At 46.1% G+C, this 19506-nt stretch overlaps 1 protein-coding gene and 1 long non-coding RNA gene across 41 annotated transcripts in view; both read left to right on the plus strand.

Moving 5' to 3' along the window:
* EPB41 (erythrocyte membrane protein band 4.1) overlaps nucleotides 1-19506 on the plus strand; it is a 95329-nt gene that overhangs the window by 71904 nt on the left and 3919 nt on the right. For 18 of the 40 annotated variants that reach the window (XM_071453318.1, XM_071453305.1, XM_071453306.1 and 15 more), the window contains 5 exons: nucleotides 13002-13472; nucleotides 14677-14805; nucleotides 16828-16929; nucleotides 17376-17456; nucleotides 18940-19047. In XM_071453318.1, the coding sequence (XP_071309419.1) occupies nucleotides 13002-13472; nucleotides 14677-14805; nucleotides 16828-16929; nucleotides 17376-17456; nucleotides 18940-19038 (882 nt within the window). In that variant the 3' untranslated portion in view covers nucleotides 19039-19047. Of the gene's footprint in view, nucleotides 1-1731; nucleotides 1783-2191; nucleotides 8065-11242; nucleotides 11458-13001; nucleotides 13473-14676; nucleotides 14806-16827; nucleotides 16930-17375; nucleotides 17457-18939; nucleotides 19048-19506 lie in introns of those variants that run through there. The other 22 variants (XM_071453310.1, XM_071453311.1, XM_071453315.1 and 19 more) reach the window with 12 other exon arrangements.
* Nucleotides 13479-14198, plus strand: LOC139602993 (uncharacterized). The gene is made up of 2 exons (XR_011683537.1): nucleotides 13479-13906; nucleotides 13993-14198. It is a non-coding gene; the product is annotated as an uncharacterized lncRNA (long non-coding RNA).

The following is a 19506-nucleotide window of genomic DNA, read 5'->3' on the forward strand; positions in this document are numbered from 1 at the left end:
ATGTAAGAATTCTTTAACTGGTATTGATGCTACGTTTCCTAGTGTTGCTGTCAATGTCAGATGCTAGAGAGCACTTCCCATGGCTGGTTTGGGGACTGGGTCATTCCTGGATCTCCTCAAAATGTGGAAAAAACCCTAACAAACCCAATATCCAAAAACCTAAATTATTACTTCAGAGATAACATTGGCGATAACCCAGCGGAGAAGCACTGTGATGGGATGATTTTTCCAAAATCACTTTATTCTCTAGTTAATCTGGTATGTCATTGGGTTTAGACTTGCATTAGGAACTCCAGGTGCTGATCTGCTATGGAGGCTTTGAGAAGACTCCTTGGGTGGCCACAGCAGGGCTGTTCAAACATGATGAGAATCTCCCTTCTTCCAGGAACTGTGTGTTAGTAACCACATATACTCACAGTTACTCTGCTAATTTCCTTTAAAAGGTAATTTTTCAAGGAAAAACCAGTCACCAGCTGGTTTCTTCTTGGCTAACAGACACCTCTGTGTCATACTGGTGGCAACTGGCTCGTATTTGGAGTCTGTGAGTAAAACTGTAGTTAGTGCCTGTGGTAATCAGTCTTTTAAGTGGTAAATGCAATTTTTTATTGCAACAGAAAAATTGCATTCTGACTGCAAATGGTGGTAATTGAAGACTCTCTTGGTTGAAAGCCCAGTTTTTCCCCTTCCTTCCCACAGCCCTGCAGATGAACTAGTATTTCATGTTCAAACAAGGCAGATATTTATTAATCAGGAATAATCTTTCAGTAGATGGAGGGTAATTGTAACATGTACAAGGGGTTTAACACCAAGTTTACTACAGGCTCCTCAAAGCTTGGAGTAAAGCCAAGACAGCTAAAGGGCTTTTTGCCTACTAGAAAATGAGATCTCCAAAATGAACTTACTCAGGGTTGGTTGTTACAGAATCTCAGAATGGTTTCCATTGGAAGGGAACTTAAAGCCCCTCCAGTCCCACCCCTGCCATGGGCAGGGGCACTTTCTGCTTGTCCCAGGTTCCTCCAAGCCCCATCCAGCCTAACCTCGGTCACTTCCAGGGATCCAGGGGCAGCCACTGCCTTTGTGGGTTACCTGTCATCGGGATTACCCTGTTTAACACAGGGATAGACTTCACCCTCTGTGGCTGAGCCTCAGCGTAGATTCCTCAGGAGTGTGGGCAGCAGAGCTCTGCTCAGTGCCCAGTGGGTGAGACAGAGCTGAGGCTCTCAAGCTCTACAACTGCAGTTCAAGAATGTTATCCTTGGTTTTTATGAAGAATTTCTTGCAAGGTGACCACACTGAGACCTTGGAGGGCTGCTGGTTACCATAACTGGATGGTGTGGGCTTCTTCCACCTAAGGCGGCAGTGGGTCTGCAGCACTGCAGAATTGGTTTCAGCCCTAGATTTGCATTTCTGGAAGTTCCTTCTTAATCTGGTCCTCTTTGAAATGATCTCACTCTGAGGTTGCTATATCCTGCTATGAACCTCCAGAAATGCATCTTCTGCAGGCATTGACCGGGGAGAAAGTTTTCCCTCACCTGCATGTGTTGAAGGATCATAAATCAGATGGTAATTAAGGATTGTAAATCATGGTGCAAAGCCATTGCTCCTGTTCGTGATGGTGCTTTCACCCTGCCTTAGTGGCCAAAGGGTTTTTTGCCAGAGGCCACTTCTCTGCTATTTTCCTGTATGTTTTGTTATGAGACAACTGAACCTTAACACGCTTTGTGTGTCCAGGTCAAGAAAGTCACTGTCCCATCTTCTGAGAGACAGGTTGGTGGGCTTGAGGTAAAGCTGCTGCTCTGATCTGTGCTTCTGAACCAGACTTGCTATTGCAATGGCACCGAGCAAAAACTCAACAGCAGCTGCTGGATAACATTTTTTTTTTTGGCTACATGAAGTAGTTTCATAACTCACACCCAGAGGACTTTGGCACTGCTGCAGCTTTTGCAGCTTTCAATTTTTGCTTATTTTGGTGCATGGCTGGTTCGAAAAAGCTGCATGACCAATATAACTGTGTATTCGGGGACAAAAGCAATTCTGAAAATTTAACTGTTCCCTGTTCTTTTTATGTTGTCTTTCTTTCTTTTTTTTGTTTGTTTGTTTTGGTTTTTTGGGTTTTTTTTTTGTTTTATTTTGTTTTGTTGTTTTAATGATCATGTTACTCTTGCATCTTATATTTTATTTTGCTGCCCAGTCTCCCAGCTACTTTCTCCCGAATTCTCACCACTTAGGGGTGTGCAAAGAACCAGTCTCAAAATACCGCACTGACCAGCGGAGGTTGGCTCAGCTGAGGGAGCTTAGAGCCAAGTTTTTCCTGTCCTAAGTACACTTAGGTTTGACCAGGGCTGGCAAACTAAAGAGATGTAGACTTACTGAACAGCAACATTCCCACAACCTTTCCTTTCTTCAGCAGAAGTGCTGAAGCCCTTGCATGGTCCTGTGTGCTGATTTACTCATTCTGGGTTTTTATTGTTCTTTAAACTCCAGAAACAAATATGCTAAAACACAGAGCAAAATTCCAGGAGTATGCACTGCTCCTACTGCCACCCTGCCTGCTCCATGTGTGGGATTTTTAAGATTTACAGTTTTTCACTTGTTCAATAGAATTTTCAAACCAGCTGAAATTTTGATACTCCAGTCAGAACTTTGGAAAAGCATTTTGTATCTGCTCTTCAGTCTGGCTGTTCCATGGGATTTTCTAAACGCTGGGTTTTATGGGCACTGTAGATTAGGATAGCTGTCAGAGACCACATTTTGTACTGCACCATTCCTGTTTCAAAATGCTTCAAATGCTTTTCTCACCATTCCAGTTCCAAAACACTCTGGAAGATTTTGGGCATCCACTTTTCTGGGAGGGCAGGCATCAAACACCCATGATCCTGATGCAGATGTTGATGAGCTCTGCAGAGAGAACATGGTTCTATAGCTCCAGGGCTGGTGTGACGCAAGCCACCAGCAGCTCTGCTCCCCAGGGCAGTTTATTTTATGTTGAGAAGAGCTGCCCTAATGCTTTGCACATCTCCAAGTGTCATTTTGGGCACTTTCCATCTGTCATTTTTGTTCATCTCTCTCTGTCTTTCTTGATCTTCTACCATGAAAGCAGACACGGGAACGGCCTCTGTTAGTACAGGATGAAGACAAACTAAAAGAGCAGGAGCTACCTACTGAGACAGCCTTTCCCCGGCCAGCAAGTGAAGCAACTCTTCCAAAGGTTTCTATTGCAATCCCTGAAGAGCAGAAATCACTCAAAAAGTGTCAGCTGTACTCTAGCGTTTTTCCTTCTCCACGTATTCCCTTTATGATGTCCTTCCTCCTGGTTATAGCACTGACTGTTTGGTGGCTGCTCTTTCTCTGAGTGGCAACAGGGTCATGTTGAAACCTCAAGACCAAAGCTCCTGAATTTCTGGGCTGTAGTCTCTGCTGCATCTTCTTTGTCCTGGTTTTTGATCTCCGTATTTGGCTGTCCCTGGGAGGGACACCCCGTGACTGTCGTGTTAATCCCACTGTATGTCCTTGTGTGGCTGTGATGGGACCTAGCAGGAGTGGTCGTGGATTGCCAGGTCCATTCTGAAGTTTCCTATGGTGCAAAAGCAAATTCTTTGAATTGTGTTCCCATCTGCTGTGGGAGAGCAGATGGGTGGAGGAAATCCTGAGAGTAGAGTCTGGTTTCCCAAGCCCCTGAAGACTTCCCATAGGAATTGCTGGAGAATTGCTTTTAAGCTTGTTGTTTTAAATGTAAGATATTCACAAGCTGAAGAACATTTGACAATGATCTAAAGTATGCTTTACAGGAATCTGCTGAATCACAGAATCCTGGAATGGTTTGGGGTTGGAAGGGCCCATAAAGATCATCTCGTTCCCCCTCTGCTATGGTCAGGGAACCTTCCCCTGGACCAGGTTGTTCCAAGTCCCATCCAACCTGTCCTTGAACAATTCCAGGCATGGGAATCCACAGCCTCTGTGGGCAACTCTCTAGGAAGAGGTTGACTCTCTAGGAAGAACATTGGAATCTAATCCATAAACATTAAATTTCTAGGAAACTCAGATTGACACTTAAATAAAAAGTACTGGTTCTCACTGCTGCTCCTGGTAATGAGTTAGGGACAGGGTCTGCCTTTCATTTTCTAGTGGGGGAAACCTGTGACAAGGTATCCCAGCTTCCCTCTCCATCCCTATTCTCACATCCAAGAAAATACATAGTGTTTCAGGAGAAAACTCATTGCAAGGAGATATTTATTGTAAACATAGATTAATTTTTTTTTTTTTAGTCTGAAGGACTTTGTGCACTTGGAATGTGTTTTATTTAATTTGTGTGGAACTAAATGATGCATGTTTGCTTAGGTCACAGAGATGGAGTTACCTGTTGTTTGAACATTCCCTCTGTTGGCAAGTTGGCTTGGCCACATCAGGACACACTTCTAATGTTAAAGCCCTCGATTGTTTTTGACTTCTTTAACCAAACTGTTGCATGCCGCTCGTTGTTTATTGCCTACAATGTGTCTGGATGATGCTCCCATTTTTCCAAGTTATCCTGCCTGAGCTGTGCGGGCTCCAGCCCAGCTAGACTGAGCAGAGCTGGTTTGTGAACTGGAGGGAAGGTGGGACTTCGTGTCTAAGGGGTTTCTTTTCTGTAAATAGTAACAATGGAGCTGAGCTGAGCCCCCCATTTCTCCTTTCAGCACTAGTCTGTGTTCTCCTGTGTCCACTGGAGGACTGGACTGGACACAGTCACTCTGAGAACACCCCCCAGTGTCACCAGTGGTGGCAGCTGCTACAGCAGCATGGAAGAGAAAGGAGCAGGCCTTTATTACATGGACTAAAATGTGTGAATATATATAAATACCTGTATTTATAACCCTTTCTAGATCTGTATCTGTGTGAACAGTAGTATTTAGGAAGCTAGCAGATAAACTGGAAGGAATAAGGTAAACATGGCATGTGCTGTCTGGTCTTAGGGTCCATGGGGTATCATGGGCCACTTGAGCCACCTCTTGCTCTTGAGGTACAGGTTGAGGTGCTAAATGCTGTCTCAGAAACTTAGGTTGCTAGTGAAATCCTTTGTTTTAATCCCACAGGAATCCTTCCAATTCCTCTCGTAACCTGCTCCGATTAGTTCACCAGTTCGTGCCTTTAGGACTTTGTTTTGTGAGGATGCTGAATTTTCATTGGAAAATATTCCTCCCTTTTTAATACACTGCCTTTAAGACACAGTCTTCCTCCTTTGGCACTAGGAAGTGTAGAGGTCTGAGGCTTGTTGTCCAGGTGTAGTCTGGTGTGAAGGAAGGTGCTGGCAGGCTGTGTCCCTGAATCCTTGGAGCATCCCTAGGAATGCACTTGGACTCCAGCAGATCTGATGTGGAGTTTAGGAAGATGGAGGTGGGCCCTGGAGACGAGAGGTGAGGGAGGATGCTGGTATGCCATGTGCTGTGCAGAAAATGCAGGGTGGAAGAAGTCAAGGGATACTTGTGGTTGGCATTCCCTGCCTGCATCTCCTTCCCAAAGCGGTAAACAGTTGTGATGAAGAACAGGGATTGTTTGTTCTCCCCAGCCTGGTGTGAAGAGGGAAGAAGCAGGAGTTGTTTGGATCTCTCTGTCCATTTTCTGTCCATATTTCCTGGAGTTTGAACACAGGTGCTTCCTTCCCAAAGCCATCGCTCGGGATCACTGCCTGGGATGCTGCAGTGAGCACTGCTGAGTTTCCTGCATTTCTGATCCAGTGACAAGAACTTGGAAGCCACATTGGTGGCTTTGGCAAAGCCATGGTTTCTATAGCTCTGTCACCCACTTTCAAAGGACCTGAATTCTAAAACTTTTTGTCCAAAGCAACCTTAGGCCAGAGTGCTCAGGGTGTCTCATCCCAGTGGGATAAGAGATAGGCTCTGTCACCTCTACTCAATTCTTTAACTCTTTAATTCAAGTGGTCTCTTTCTCTCTTTTTAAATCTTTAGATAAGGCTGGTTGTCATCAGCAAAAAAACCTTGGAAACTTTACACTCTGAGAATGCTCAGGAACATTTTTGCAATTTATATACCAATTATCACTGCAGAGTATAAAGAAATTGAACAAATGCTTTCTATATCTCTGGCAGTTTAGAGGCCAGTTATCCATATTCATCCAGGTAGATCTGATCCCTCCTGAGAGAGGAGGCCTGTAACTTAGCAGGAACAGAAACCTCATCTGTCCAATGCCCCAGGGATGTGCCCACTGGGCTACAGACCCTTTCCCAGGCGCTCCTCTGCTTTTTTCCCAGTTTGCTTGTGATGCAAAGGGAGTGACAGTCCATGGCAATCCACGTAAGGTCTCATTCCTGCACATTCTGTATCCCGTTTGTGCACATTCCATATCTTTTACACCTTGGTGCTCTGGTTTCCCCCTTTTCCCATGATGTCAGCACAGGATGCAGCTCCGAGAGGAGGATTTTGTGAGTCCTGCTGTCATCCCTGTGCACAGGGAGAGCTGATTGGCTCTAGTGCTGTTTAAAGGCTGAGATCTCAGGGGATCTATAAAAGAACCAATACATGAACTTCATTCCTATTTTCCTCAGGAACAAACTTGCTAGGAACGCCAGCAGCTCCTGTCTGCCTGCCCCGACACTGGCACCTGTTGACATGGGGATTCATGCACTCTGTTCAGCCTGGCTGGTGCAGTGCCAGGCTATGAGTGATGGAGAGCTGAATTATCCCTCCTGCAGGGAAGCTGTAAGTGTCTGCAGCATGTAACCTCATCCAGGCTGGCATGAGAAATCCTGGTTTTTCAATGTGACCTGCTGCAGAAAATGTCATTCTGGTGACTGGCACACTGGTGACACAGGCAGGATAAGTCTGCCAGAAGTTTTGTCCAGTGTTTTGTGGTGTGGGCACTCAGCTCTCTGATGCTCTTTGATGTGTGTAGGATCCTGCTGGGAGCTGTAGAGTGTTCAGTGATTCCCATCGTGACATTGACGGTTGGCTTCATAGCCACTTCCTGAATCTCCTTACCCAGATTCCACCTCTTTTGGACACCACCTAAAACACACAGGAGTTTCTTGTGCTTTCTTGCTTTAGGAGAAAGTGGAAACCAGTATTCTGAAGCAGCAGATGTGCCAGAGCCAATCGCTTGGAACTCAGATTCAACTCTGAGGCTCTGCTGGGTGTGGGGCTCTGTGTTTGATGATACTTGAGGTCTTCATTGCTGTAAAACAACATCCCTTTTCTTTTTTGACTGCTGAAAGGGAGCAGATAAAGAAGGGTGTTGCCTGCATCTCCTCCCACCTTCTGCCTCGCTCAGGGAGTGATGGAAGGTGAGCTGAGGACTCTCCATGGGCAGCTCAGTCAGGGCAGTGTTCAGCCAAGACTGGCTCCCCTCTCTTGTTTTCCAGTAACTAGTGATGACTCTAAAGAGTAGGTATTCCATATCTCCCTCCTATTCTGAAATAATCAGTAGAGGATGATTTCCTCAGCACGCAGGGAAGTAGTTTGTGTTTGGAGGAATGAGGCTTGGCTGTACCACCAGCTCCTGGGAAGGTTATCATAGAATCATGAAATACCCTGGTTGGAAGGGACCCACGAGGATCATCAAGTCCAGATCCCAATGGTTATGGGCAAAGTCTTTCACTTCACATCAGTGTTAGTAATTTATCACTCTGAGAATTGTTTCACTGGTTTATTGGGCTTTCTTTTTTCCTTGCCATGAGTTGATGGTGCTTGTTCTGACCTATGGGATGAGGGAGGAAGCTTTCTGGATAAATTCAGCCCAAGAAAGCATTATAGATTCATGCAGAAGCTCCTCGGTCTGTACTTATTGGTGGGTGATGCTGGAGAACCCGACAGAGGTGATTCCTCTTGTGTCTCTGTTTGCATCTCTTGTGGTTTGTGGGGCTGGAGAGAAAGACAGGCCTTGGTTTGGGCCCCTTTGGGATCTTTTAGCAGCGGTAGACAGTCTTGTTAGACTAGTCCTGTGGGGACTAGAAACACTTTTCTTTTTTTACCTAAAATGCTCTTTTGGAACACTTTTTGGTTTTGTATTTTTTCTCAGATTTTTCTTTGTAAATATGTACATTTATCCATTAATAAATGTTATTGCAAATCAGATTTTTCTTTCCACTGCTTATTAACCAAAAAAGCTGTATATGATCTGTGTTAATGACTTCTTGAACTAACCTTCAGTATTCCTTTCTCAAAGCAGGAGCCATCAGACTGAGTCATTGCTGATGGCATTCAGAGTGTAGGATCTGTTAGACACTCTTGGGTGTGGGCTGGGTGCTCCTGGGGAGAGGGAGTACACAAGGCTGCAGCTCTAAGATCTCAAACTGACCAGAATAATTCAATTGAGGATTAAATCCAGCTTGGTTTAAGACAGGCTTTGTTTGCAGGAGTCCTCTACCAAGTGCTTAATGTCACTCTAGCACCTTCTCCCTCTTCGCTTTGGAGACTGTATGGTAGGAAAAATCAGTTGCAGAAAGTTGTTTTGAGAGCAGAAGTGAGGCAGGTTCTGCACAGCTACAAGAACCTCTGTCCCACCTGGTGTGTTAATCTGGGGACAAAAATGCTCCTTTTGGGTTTTTTAAGTGAAGAAACCACATTCCTAATGAACCACCGTTCCTCAGCTCAGTGATACAACACGAGCTTCTAGTGGATTTTTTCTGGTTGAAGCTCAGGTTGTGTCAAGAGTCAATTTTAAGTCCCGAGTTTTTCAGGATTACAGGAAGGCAGATCTGGCTGCTCATAATGCCAATTCCTGAGATGAGAGTGGCATCAAGGCAGAGCTGTAACTTCATGTCTTGGTTTGAAAAGACAGGTGTCTGTTAAGGAAGGCAGGAGTATCCCTTGAAATGAGAAATGTAAACACCCTCCCTCCAAATTATTCTAATTTTGAAATTAAGAGGCTCTCAGGCAAAGATATGGGACTAGGAATAACAGTTCCTTATTAGAGAAAAACTATATATTAAAAAAATAAAGATAAAAATAAAAATGCAGTAATACAAAACAAAGCAGTGCCAGAGTGAGAGCAGCCCTGGCATGCTGTGGGTCAGGGGGTGGCACAGCCCCATCCCATGGGGGCTCAGCCCTCCTGCAGTGCCAGCTGTGCTTCTGCTGGAGCAGGGATCCTGCACAAGGGGGGAGTTTTCCTCTGCAGCTCCAGGGCTGCTGCAGATGGGCCTGGGCTCCCTCTGGCCATGCAGGGCAGCAGAAGCTGCTCCTCTGGCAATGCCCTGGGCAAAGGCTGCTGGGCTGTGCCAGGCTCACATTGGATCCAGGTAGGAATGCTTGGCTCCTGCCCTGGGCAATGCAGCATCTCCCCATGGGATGCTGGAATTGGATCAGCCCTGCAGGGACACTCAGTGGCCATGGACAGCAGAGATCTCCTGCAGGGAGGATTGGCTGGGGCAGAGATCAAGAAAACTGCCCCAAGAACAGCAGAGAACTGCCCCAGCTCTGACACACGGGGACAGGACACACAGCCCCAGCGACATCTTGCAACCTAAGACACCTCATTTATGGAATGAGGGAAGTGGAATGAGCAGCACAAAATTGATGGCATTTATAAACACTGACTTTATCCCGTCTTTTTGCCTGCTGCTGCTGCACTAAGGCAGCTCTTGCAATGCCACTGCTTTGTTCTCTGCAGAGGGATTTTGGAATAAAGAGCCCTTCATGCGGCAGTACCTGTCCCACAAAAGAGATGGGAAGGAGACCAGTGGGGGTGGGCAGAGGAATCATATTGCCTAACAACCTCATTTTGATAATTTAAGTCTTCATCTTGAGGTTGTTTCATGTTGCCCAGACTTTGATACAACGATTGGAGGTAATTGCTGTGTGTTGTGTAATATATTGGATTCTTGTTCATGACAGAGTTTAGTCTTTTGAAGGTTTGGGCACACAGTGTGTTTTCTAGCATTGCTTTAACTTTTGGTCAAAATCTCTTTTATCTGTCTGTCATCTGAGTAGGCTGGTCAGGATGTTATGATCAGATCAATGGCAGTGAGAAAATCCACTGAAAACCACAAATCCATAGGTAATGTCCATCCTTTTCAATGCCAGGGTGTTTGAACAGCTTCTGAATATTTTTAACTTAAGGCAAAGCAGTTTGGTAAGGCAGTGGCAGGTACTGTAAAATAAGGATCTCTTGTTTTCTGCTTTATAATACTTTTTACCCAAGTGCTTTGCCAGCTGTGAGATTGAGCATCAGTTGATCTGGGAGCGCTCTCTGGTGAGTGTGGTTTGCTGCAAAACAACATCATCTCCTTGTGCATCCCTAGACAGTCACTCTGAGCCTGTGAGCTTCTGTGGATCCTTGTTTGGGGATAACCTAATAACAGCGTCAACAATTCCATTGCCATGCTGGAAAAGAACAGGACTGGGAAGTATTAACCAGCTGGGATTCCTAGCCTTTCCATGTGGTGGTTGTAGGTAGTTACTGTGCACTATAAATTCATGGTTTTAGCAAGTTTTAGTTAATGTTAACTGGCAGTTGACATAATTTTAACACTCCTTAAGTTTTCTGCAGGATAGTAGTCTGATTTGGGATGGGAATAATGGAATATTCAACATAAAGAGGCAGCAGCATGAAAAAAAACATCCACTCTGACAACACAGGGCAGCTGAGTCATACAAATAGATACTGATCCAAAACAGCAGAGTCTTGAAAAAATGCAAGTAAACAAATTTATACAAAACCACTTTTTGAGAAAAAGAAATCCTTTTGGCCACTGGTGTAAAACATGAAATTGAGCCTGTTATTAATTTATCCCCAGTCCGAATTATTGTGCGTCACTTCATTGCTATGCTTCAGCCGTATCTTCAGAGGCACAAAGATTTGTAATTGAAGGCTGGTGCATAAGTTGCGTTCATGTCTGGGTCAGTTTGTTTCTTCTGGGGCATTGCATCCTGTCCTGTATTTAATTTACTCTGTGTTTGACTGCTTTGTGCTTGATTTAGGCCTCAGTGGTTTGGGGCTATGTCCCTGGAAATGTGTAGTTGGCAGTCCAGGCACCTCTCAGGTTTCCTGGGTCTCAAGGTGAGCTTGGAATTCTGCAAATCTGAGCCCTAAATAGGTATGCTTTGGCATTTGCAATTTTAAACAAATCTTGATAAGATCAGAATTTGTAACAGATGCTGAAATTCCTATGGTGGAGTTTTACATAGATAACTTTATTTAGAAATTAATACCTTCCCATTAGTTTATCTTCTTAATAATAATAAGTGGAATAGGAAGGCAAGTGTTTCTGATCAGTTGATCTTATCAGGATTTCATTCTGTCTTTCCAGCTTGCATGTTTGCTGCTGCACTTGGCTCTACTGGCGACAAGAATACGCGCGGCACAGGCTCCTTTCCAGCTCTCCCTTCCTTTTTGCATCTGTCATACAAGATGCTTCCAAATGCAAATTATTATATCTGTCTGTGAAAGGGAACTGGGAGGTTGTTTTGACTGTATACAGATTTTTGCCTTTTAAATACATTAGTGTTTGTGTAGCTGCTTTATCTTCTTTGTTTTATCTGTGATTCTTCTGTTGGCTGAGTAGTGCTCCAGCTCTTACATAAGGAAATCTCACTCCTAAGGCGTATTCCATTAAACCCCAGAAGATGAGATGTGTCTTCTCAAGGTCCCATGAATATTTTGCAAGGTTTAGCATCTATAATTTAGGGAAGGTCAGCATATTGGCAGTATATAAACTCAAGTTTTAAACCAACAAGACATGGCTCTACACAGCTGACAGCCCATTCATGTTCTGTTTTGTGGAATATTGCAATGTAGAGTCTTGCATTAGGAAATGAGGGTGGGATCTGGATATGATATCATAGAATATCCTGAATGGGAAGGGACCTGCAGGGAACAACCAGTCCAGCTCCTGGCCCAGCCTAGACCCCCCAGCAACTCCACCCTGGGCATCCCTGGAGCTCTGGCAGCCTCGGGGCCGTGCCCATTCCCTGGGCAGCCTGGGCAGTGCCCAGCACCCTCTGGGGGAAGAACCTTGCCCTGAGCTCCAGCCTGAGCTGCCCTGGCCCAGCTCCAGCCGTGCCCTGGCTGCTGTCCCTGGCCCAGAGCAGAGATGGGAGCTGCCCCTCGGGAGGAAGCTGCAAACTGCCTTGAGGTCTCCAAGTTTCTCCATGTTTGGAGAAACATGTGGAAGGGTTTGGTTCAGAAATAGCCTTTCCCTGTGAGCACAGTCTGACCTGCCTATCTCAGTGCTGGTTGCTCTCCCTCCATTCATATTAAATGCATTTTGCTAAGCAATATCCCAACAACTTAAGACAAGCACAAGAGGCTGGAAATTCTAATAAATAGAAATCTTACAGCTAACCTGTCTACAACATAAAGAAGCAGAGAACTGAAAAATACCATGAGAAATGGGGGAAGAGTAATTTCTTGAAGTTATACTTTAAAAAAGCATCTATTTGTTCCTCCATAAAGCAGCTCCTGTTCTTATCCTACCACTGAGCTGTGCTGTGGGAGGAGGTCAGTCAATGTGAAAGCCTCTGGGGTATAAAAAATGAATCATACCAAATAACTCACAGGCTTCAGGCCTCACATTTTAAGCACAAATTGGAGTATTTTTGGTTGCCCAGGGAATCTTGTTAGAAAGTGAGGCAACAGTTTCAAGGAGTTAAAAGCAGAATCAGGATGGTTTTAGTGGGTTTTGTTGCCCATGGAAGTTTTGGATGTGTACAAGTCCCCTCTTGATACACTGATTGATACGCTGAAATTATTCCAAACTGAGCAAAAAGTGCATAGTGGTGACTCTTCCTCTAGGTGCAGAGAATATTCATATTACTTCCTTAGAATTTAGGAGAGTGGATTATTAATGTACCAGGAAGGCTGTGTCAGTAAATGCACTGGGTACAACACAGAGATTTTCCAGGGTCCAGCCCCACTGTTGCATGTGTTACTGGAGATATGATATACGATAAGAACCTGATGTTTTACCTTGATGCCTTCTGACCTCCTGCTCTCCTTAACTCCCTGCTCTCTTTCTCTCCCTCTCTCTCTCTCTCTCTGGCCCTTTTTGTGTATCCATTTCTTTTTAGAAAATGAGTGACTTTCTCTCCCAAGAGGATGTGGCTGCAGTGGCAGAGTGGAGCAGTTTTAACACTGGCTTTGCGTGGGAGGGCTCAAGGCAGTCGGTAGTTTTTAGTGAGACTCCAGTGCCACCCGCCTCACAGCCTTCTGCCAGCTGGCACTTTGGTGCTTCCTCCCTAAGCAGCAAGGAGGAGGAGAAAGAGGAGGAGGAGCAGGAGGAGGCGGTTCCCAGCCGATCCGCCCGCGAGGAGGACCTGACATGTGGAAAGGGGGTTTGTGTGGATGTGGAGAAGGACTCGGAGCTCTCTGAGCTGGAGCCCCACCCCAGCCCTGCCACACTTCCCCGTCAGCCCTGGGGAGGAGAGGAGGAGGAGGTGGCAGAGGATGGCGAAGACAGTTTTGACTTTAGAAAGCCACATGGCGAATGTCCCAACCCAGATGCTCCTAACAGGCTGCTGGAGCTCATTCGCTGCTTCCAGGTAGTGAGCCCAGCTCCTGCACCCCACACCCCGGCTACGTTTGGAGTGGGAACCCAAACACTGCAGCAAGCAGATGCCACAGACCCACACAGGAGTCGGGTTTGCTTGGCTTGGACTCGTGCTTGGAGCTAATGAGCCGGTGAATCTCCCACAGTCAGTGCAATAAGCCCTTCTCAATTTATCTTTGAATTAAATACGAGCCACTGTCAATTTGTCTTTGCATTAAAAAAGACTCCCTCTCAATTTATCTTTGCATGAAATGCAGTTGCCACAGTGCAATGCCCTTTGTTCTTCTTGGATTGAAGCATCCTGTGGCATTCCCACAAAAAGGCAATATTTAGGCTCAAAAATTGTGTCATTTTAGCTCCTTCAAGGATTTTGCTGGCCCCAGCTGGACTGGCAGCTGACTCTCAGCACAGCAGAGCAAATTTGAGGTGCTGTCCAGTGTGTCCCTTTGTGCGCCCCACTGTGGGAGGGATTTTTGCCTGCTCCAGTGTTGATGTTGCTTTTGATTCAACAGATGCCTGTTCCCCGCTAATGATCACAGTGGCATCTGGCAGGGTTGGGGATGGTGGCAGAAATTGAGCCCTCTGGGAAAGCACTGGCTCTGAACTCACTCTGTCTTCTTCTGGAAAATCATCAGGTGTTGGAACAACTGATTTCTCTCCACCCTTATTTTTCTTCCTGTTTTATCTGACATTGATTTAATAAAAGTTAAAGATCTGATGAGGATTTTTCATAATGCAGTGTTACTCTTGAGGTCAGGATAAAGCTGCTCAACTGTGATAAATTCCTTGTGTGCCCAGGGCTGGTATAATCCTGACACTGGCATCACCAGATGAGGGTCATCTTCTCCTAGCAACTGGCAATGAGCTTCTGGTAATTAGAAAGTTAAGAATCAGTGGAGACAGCATCTGTGGTGTTGTGACACACCCATTAAACCCTTAATGCCTGGTTTGGGCTGACCAGAGTCCACAGTGTGGGGAAGGGCTGGAGGATTTTGCTGCCTGACTAATCCTCACGCCTGATCGCTGCCCTTGGAGCAGTGTGGTGTTCCAGAGACTTAAACCCAAAGATTTCCAGGCTGACCTTGGTTCCCACAGTACTTTTATCAGATCAGTGTCAGAACACTTGCCAGCAGCCCAGTCAGGATGCGGAGATGGGAACTGGCTGTTTACAAGATGTTTTTAACCCTGTCTCACAGCCCCCGCTAGTGAAGACACAGACTGTCACTATCTCTGACGTGTCCAGCGCCGTCAAAAGTGAAATTCCCACAAAGGAAGTCCCTATTGTCCACACAGAGACAAAGACCATCACCTACGAAGCTGCACAGGTAAGGTGTGTTCTGATGAGTTTCCTAGGGGCTTAATTAAACCCAAGTAAACATTTTGTTTCTGAATCCTCAGGATAAGACAGCAGCACCTGCCTGTCTCTGCATGTCTGGGTGCAGCACAGGCATTAACTGATGCTGTGGACACTATTTCCAGGTGCATCTGGTATTTCTAGAGGAGCAGTGGTTTTGCTATCCCTGAAGAGTAATTATTTTTTCAAGGTGTGCTTGCAAACAGAGTTTATCTTCAGCCACTGGTGGCTTCAGGATGTGGCTCTCTGTACAAAGTTAAGCTGAGTTGGCCTTTTTTTCTGCAATAAATGCCTTTTCTTATTTTCCCAGATCTGAAGAGGGTGTTTATGCTTCTTCAGAACTTGGTTTATAAATTATTTGGTCATCCTTAGGTTTCAAGACTGAAATGGTTGTTAAACACTAAATGTTCTGTATAAAATGCAACCTCAGTGGGTATGTGGTGACTGGAAAGTAAAAATCTTAGTAGAGCAGTATTACAAAGCAGAGGATATGCAGGTATGGATTAATTACTGAGGTTAAAATTAATCCTCAGTCTAAAACAGATTTTAATCACAGACTGCAGGATGGTTTGGGGTGGAAGGAACCTAAGAGTTCACCCAGTTCTAGCCCTCTGCTGTGGGCAGGGACACCTTTCACTGTCCCAGGCTGCTCCAAGCCCTGTCCAACCTTGGACACTTCCAGGGATCCAGGGGCAGCCACAGCTTCTCTGGACAACCTATGCCAGTGCCTGCCCACCCTCCCAGGGAACAGTTCCTTCCCAAGATCCCATCCATCCCTGCCCTCTGGCAGTGGGAGCCATTCCCAGTGTCCTGTCCCTCCATGCCTTGTCCCCACTCCCTCTCCAGCTCTTCTGGAGCCTCTTTAGGCCCTGAAAGGGCTATAAGGTCTCCCAAGGCCTTCTCTTTTCCAGGCTGAACACCTCCATCCCTCCCAGCCTTTCTTCATGTATTTGAAATTTTGGAGCCTGTGTCAGCTTGGCTTTGCCATCACTGTGGTTGTCATCAGCAGCTTGTGCTCTCCTGTTGCTGTGGGATGTTGTTATGGATGCAGGAATCTCATGATTGTATAATTTGGGATTCCTAAGGAATGCTGTGGCTGCTCAGCATCCTCCCAACTGCAGCACCAGAGAGATCATTCAGACAATAGTGGTGAGCATTGCCCTGGCTTTTGGCAAGTATGTAGGTGAATGGAGGAGTTTTGCTCTAACTGGGAAATGGAAAGGAAAAGTGATCTCCAGGGCTGTGATCAGTCAGCCGTGTGTGCACAGGATGTGATGTGCCATGAGATCTCTTCCACACTGTGGAAAATGGTCCCACCTTGTGGTAATTCCAGATATTGTCCCAATGCTGAGCAAAGGCGCTGCCCAGTGGGGACATGGACAGCGCGGCCAGGATGAGCTGGCCAGGATGACTTCATTTGGGATTTTTGGCAGACCTTGAGTGATTGAGTCAGGCAGGATGAAATCCAAGAACCAGCTCCAAAATTTATTCCTGTTTCAGCAAATGTCTGGATGTTCTTTGCTTCTGCAGAGCATGAAGTGAGGGATGTGCAAGGTTTTGTCAGGAAGGAGGAAGGGTCACAATTACCTTCTAAGATTGTGCTCTTGGCTTTGTTGATCTCCATGGATGCAGGCAGGTGGAATTTGGGATCAGTGTCTGTGTTGGTCTCCTGTCATGGTTCAGGCATGGGTGGTATGACCAGCACTGCAGGGCCAGCAGCATGCTCAGATTTGGGTACGTCCCAGTGCCCCTGGTCTGAGGGGTGTCACAGGTCCTCCCTGAAGGATCTGTGCTTTTCCAGCCTTAAAGCATAGGGACTTTGAGCTTTCAGAGACTTGCCCAGCTCTTGTGCACCTAGGCACAGGTTGACTTGTGTCTTGTGCATGATGGAGCTGCTGTCCTCAGGTTATCCTCTGTCTGGCTCTGGTGATGTGGAGCCTTTGCTTCTGTCCCCACTGCTCAGGGACTGATGGCCTGTTCTTGTGTCCCACAGACAGATGGTGGCAATGGGGATTTAGACCCTGGCATCCTGCTGACTGCCCAGACCATCACTTCAGAAACCACCAGCAGTACCACCACCACCCAGATCACCAAGGTAACACCAGGGAGCACCACAAAACACCAATTCAACCAACAGCCTGATGGAGAGATGAGCAGGGATGAGTGAGAGAAAAAAAAGTTTTTGGAAGGTCCTTTCAAATACATGATTAGTACATGGAGCAAAGCATGAAGGGTTCAGTTTTGCCTGTGTAAATCTGGGGATTGTGCATTAATTGCAGCACAGTCTGGACATGGACTCTGACTGTCCTGTGGGGGACAGCAGGAAGAGCTGTCCTGTGAGGAGAAGCTCTTCCCTGGCTCACCTATAAAAAATAACTCTTTGACAGTTTTTCCTTGAGCAGCAGCAGTTTCCCCTGTGACTCTAATGCCAGGTACAATTTAGTGACACTATTTTTGGATACCGTCTTTAGACAGGCAGCCCCAGTGAGCTTGAACGCCTCTGCACTTTTACACTAACAGCAGCTTTTCCTTCTGCTCTAGACTGTGAAAGGTGGCATTTCAGAGACACGGATTGAGAAGAGGATTGTCATCACGGGAGATGCAGATGTAGACCATGACCAGGTAGGAGTATGGATATGATCCAAAAGAATTTCCCAGAGCTGGCAAAAATCAGTCAGGCTGCCTGTTCAAAGACAGTGTCACCAAAAAATGAACCAGGGAAATTTTACTGGGGTAGAGATGAAAGTTCATATTTTTATAAATTGTGGCTGCTCTATCCCTGTAAATGTTCAAGGGCAGGTTGGACAGGGCTTAAAGCAACCTGGTCTAGTGGAAGGTGTCCCTGCCCATGGCAGGGGGTGGAATAGGATGAGGGTTTAGATCTATTTCCAACCAAGCCATTCCATGATTCTATATCAGTAATAAATTCCTTTTGACATTAAACATCTGAGCCAGGAAAGCTGAATTCTATTCTGAAACTGATGAGCAGCAAAGTTTTGATTCCAGAATTGTTTCGGACAGTTGTAGGCTTTTTTAAAAAATCCATAAAAATGTGAAATAAAAATTTTCCTTGACATCTGGCTGATCTGCATTCCTTTTCCCATAACTTTGAAGCACTATTGCTATTCTGTAGTGCCAGAAGTAATTTCAGAGCACTCAGCACCTGTGTAGCATCTCTTTGGCTTTATATGAAACCTTTCTGATGACTCAGCCTCATTGGCCTCTTGCATGTGTTGGAAGTGATGATTTTGTCATCAGAGAATTATACTTTGAATTTAAATTTAGTCACAAGTATCATGGGGGTGGAAAATATTCTTATGACAAGATCTAGTTTATTAACTCCACCAGAAAATGTCTGAGATGTGCCTGTCACACTTGCTGGAAGAATAAGCAGGTTATGCTTAAATGCTCTCATCCATCTTCTGCCATGGGGCAGTGGAGAGATGGAGGTATTTTTCAAGTAGTGCTTTTCCTTTCAGAGATAATGTAATAGCACTAAAAGTCACCAAAGTGTGTGGCTGAAGTCCTGGGGGCAGTGTTGGGCACCACAATTTAAGACCTAAAACAATTAAGAGAGATTCCAAAGGAAGCTCTGGAGATGGTGAAGGATCAGGAAGGGTCATAGAGGGGGTGGCTGAGGGTACTCGCTGTGTTCAGCTGGAGCAGAGGACACTGAGGGCAAGGCTCAGCAAGGGCTGCAGCTCCTCCCGAGGGGCAGCTCCGACCTCTGCTCCCTGTGATAGAGGAGGTTTAGGCTGGAGCTCAGGGCAAGGTTCTTCCCTCAGAGGGTGCTGGGCACTGCCCAGGCTGCCCAGGGAATGGACACAGCCCGGAGGCTGCCAGAGCTCCAGGAGCCTTTGGACAGCAGAGCCAGGGATGCCCAAGATGGGGTTGTTGGGGGGTCTGGGCAGGGCCTGGAGTGGACTGGATGATCCCTGTGGGTCCCTCCCAACTCACAATTGTAATTTTCCTATAATTCTATCAAGTGCATCTACTTTTCTTTTTTACACTCTGGAGTTAGAAGAAGGTTCTTGTGTCCCTGGTGGGTGCCATGCTCTGACACTCTGATGTGCTCTAACCTATGCTCTCCCCTGCTGTCCCTCAGGTCCTGGCACAGGCGATCAAGGCTGCTAAGGAGCAGCACCCAGACATGTCGGTGACCAAAGTGGTTGTGCACCAGGAGACAGAGATTGCAGAGGAGTAATTGGGCTGTGTGAGTAGAGACATCACCTTGAGTGGGGGCAGGGGGTGACTGATCTCAGTGCACAGGAGATTTGGGTAAATAGGGTCAGAGTTGAAGTAAAATGATCATTGTTCTCTGCTGAGTCCTGCTCATGCTTCTTCCTGTTAGATCCATGGAGGCTGATGAGGCAGTCACAGACAGACTAATCCTGTGGAAATGAGCCCAAATGGGTTAAAAGCTACACAGCTCCTGCCATGAGGCTACTTTGCCTTCCTAAATATCCATGATGTGCTGGGAGCACATGGAGCAGCTGTAGGTGGCACATAGACCCCTGTCCACATCAGTGCCCAGTAACCCCCAAGCTTGCCTGGAAATCCCATTTTCTGCAAATTTTATAAGTTTGGGAAGGAGCTGCTGAAGGAATCCAGGAGCTCTGGGTGTACCTCAGTGCTTTAAACACCATCCTGCCTCATGCCACTGATCACAGAA

This window comes from Agelaius tricolor, unplaced genomic scaffold, assembly GCF_023055355.1.
Source record: "Agelaius tricolor isolate 1412-34295 unplaced genomic scaffold, bAgeTri1.0.p SCAF_36, whole genome shotgun sequence".
Classification (NCBI taxonomy): domain Eukaryota; kingdom Metazoa; phylum Chordata; class Aves; order Passeriformes; family Icteridae; genus Agelaius; species Agelaius tricolor.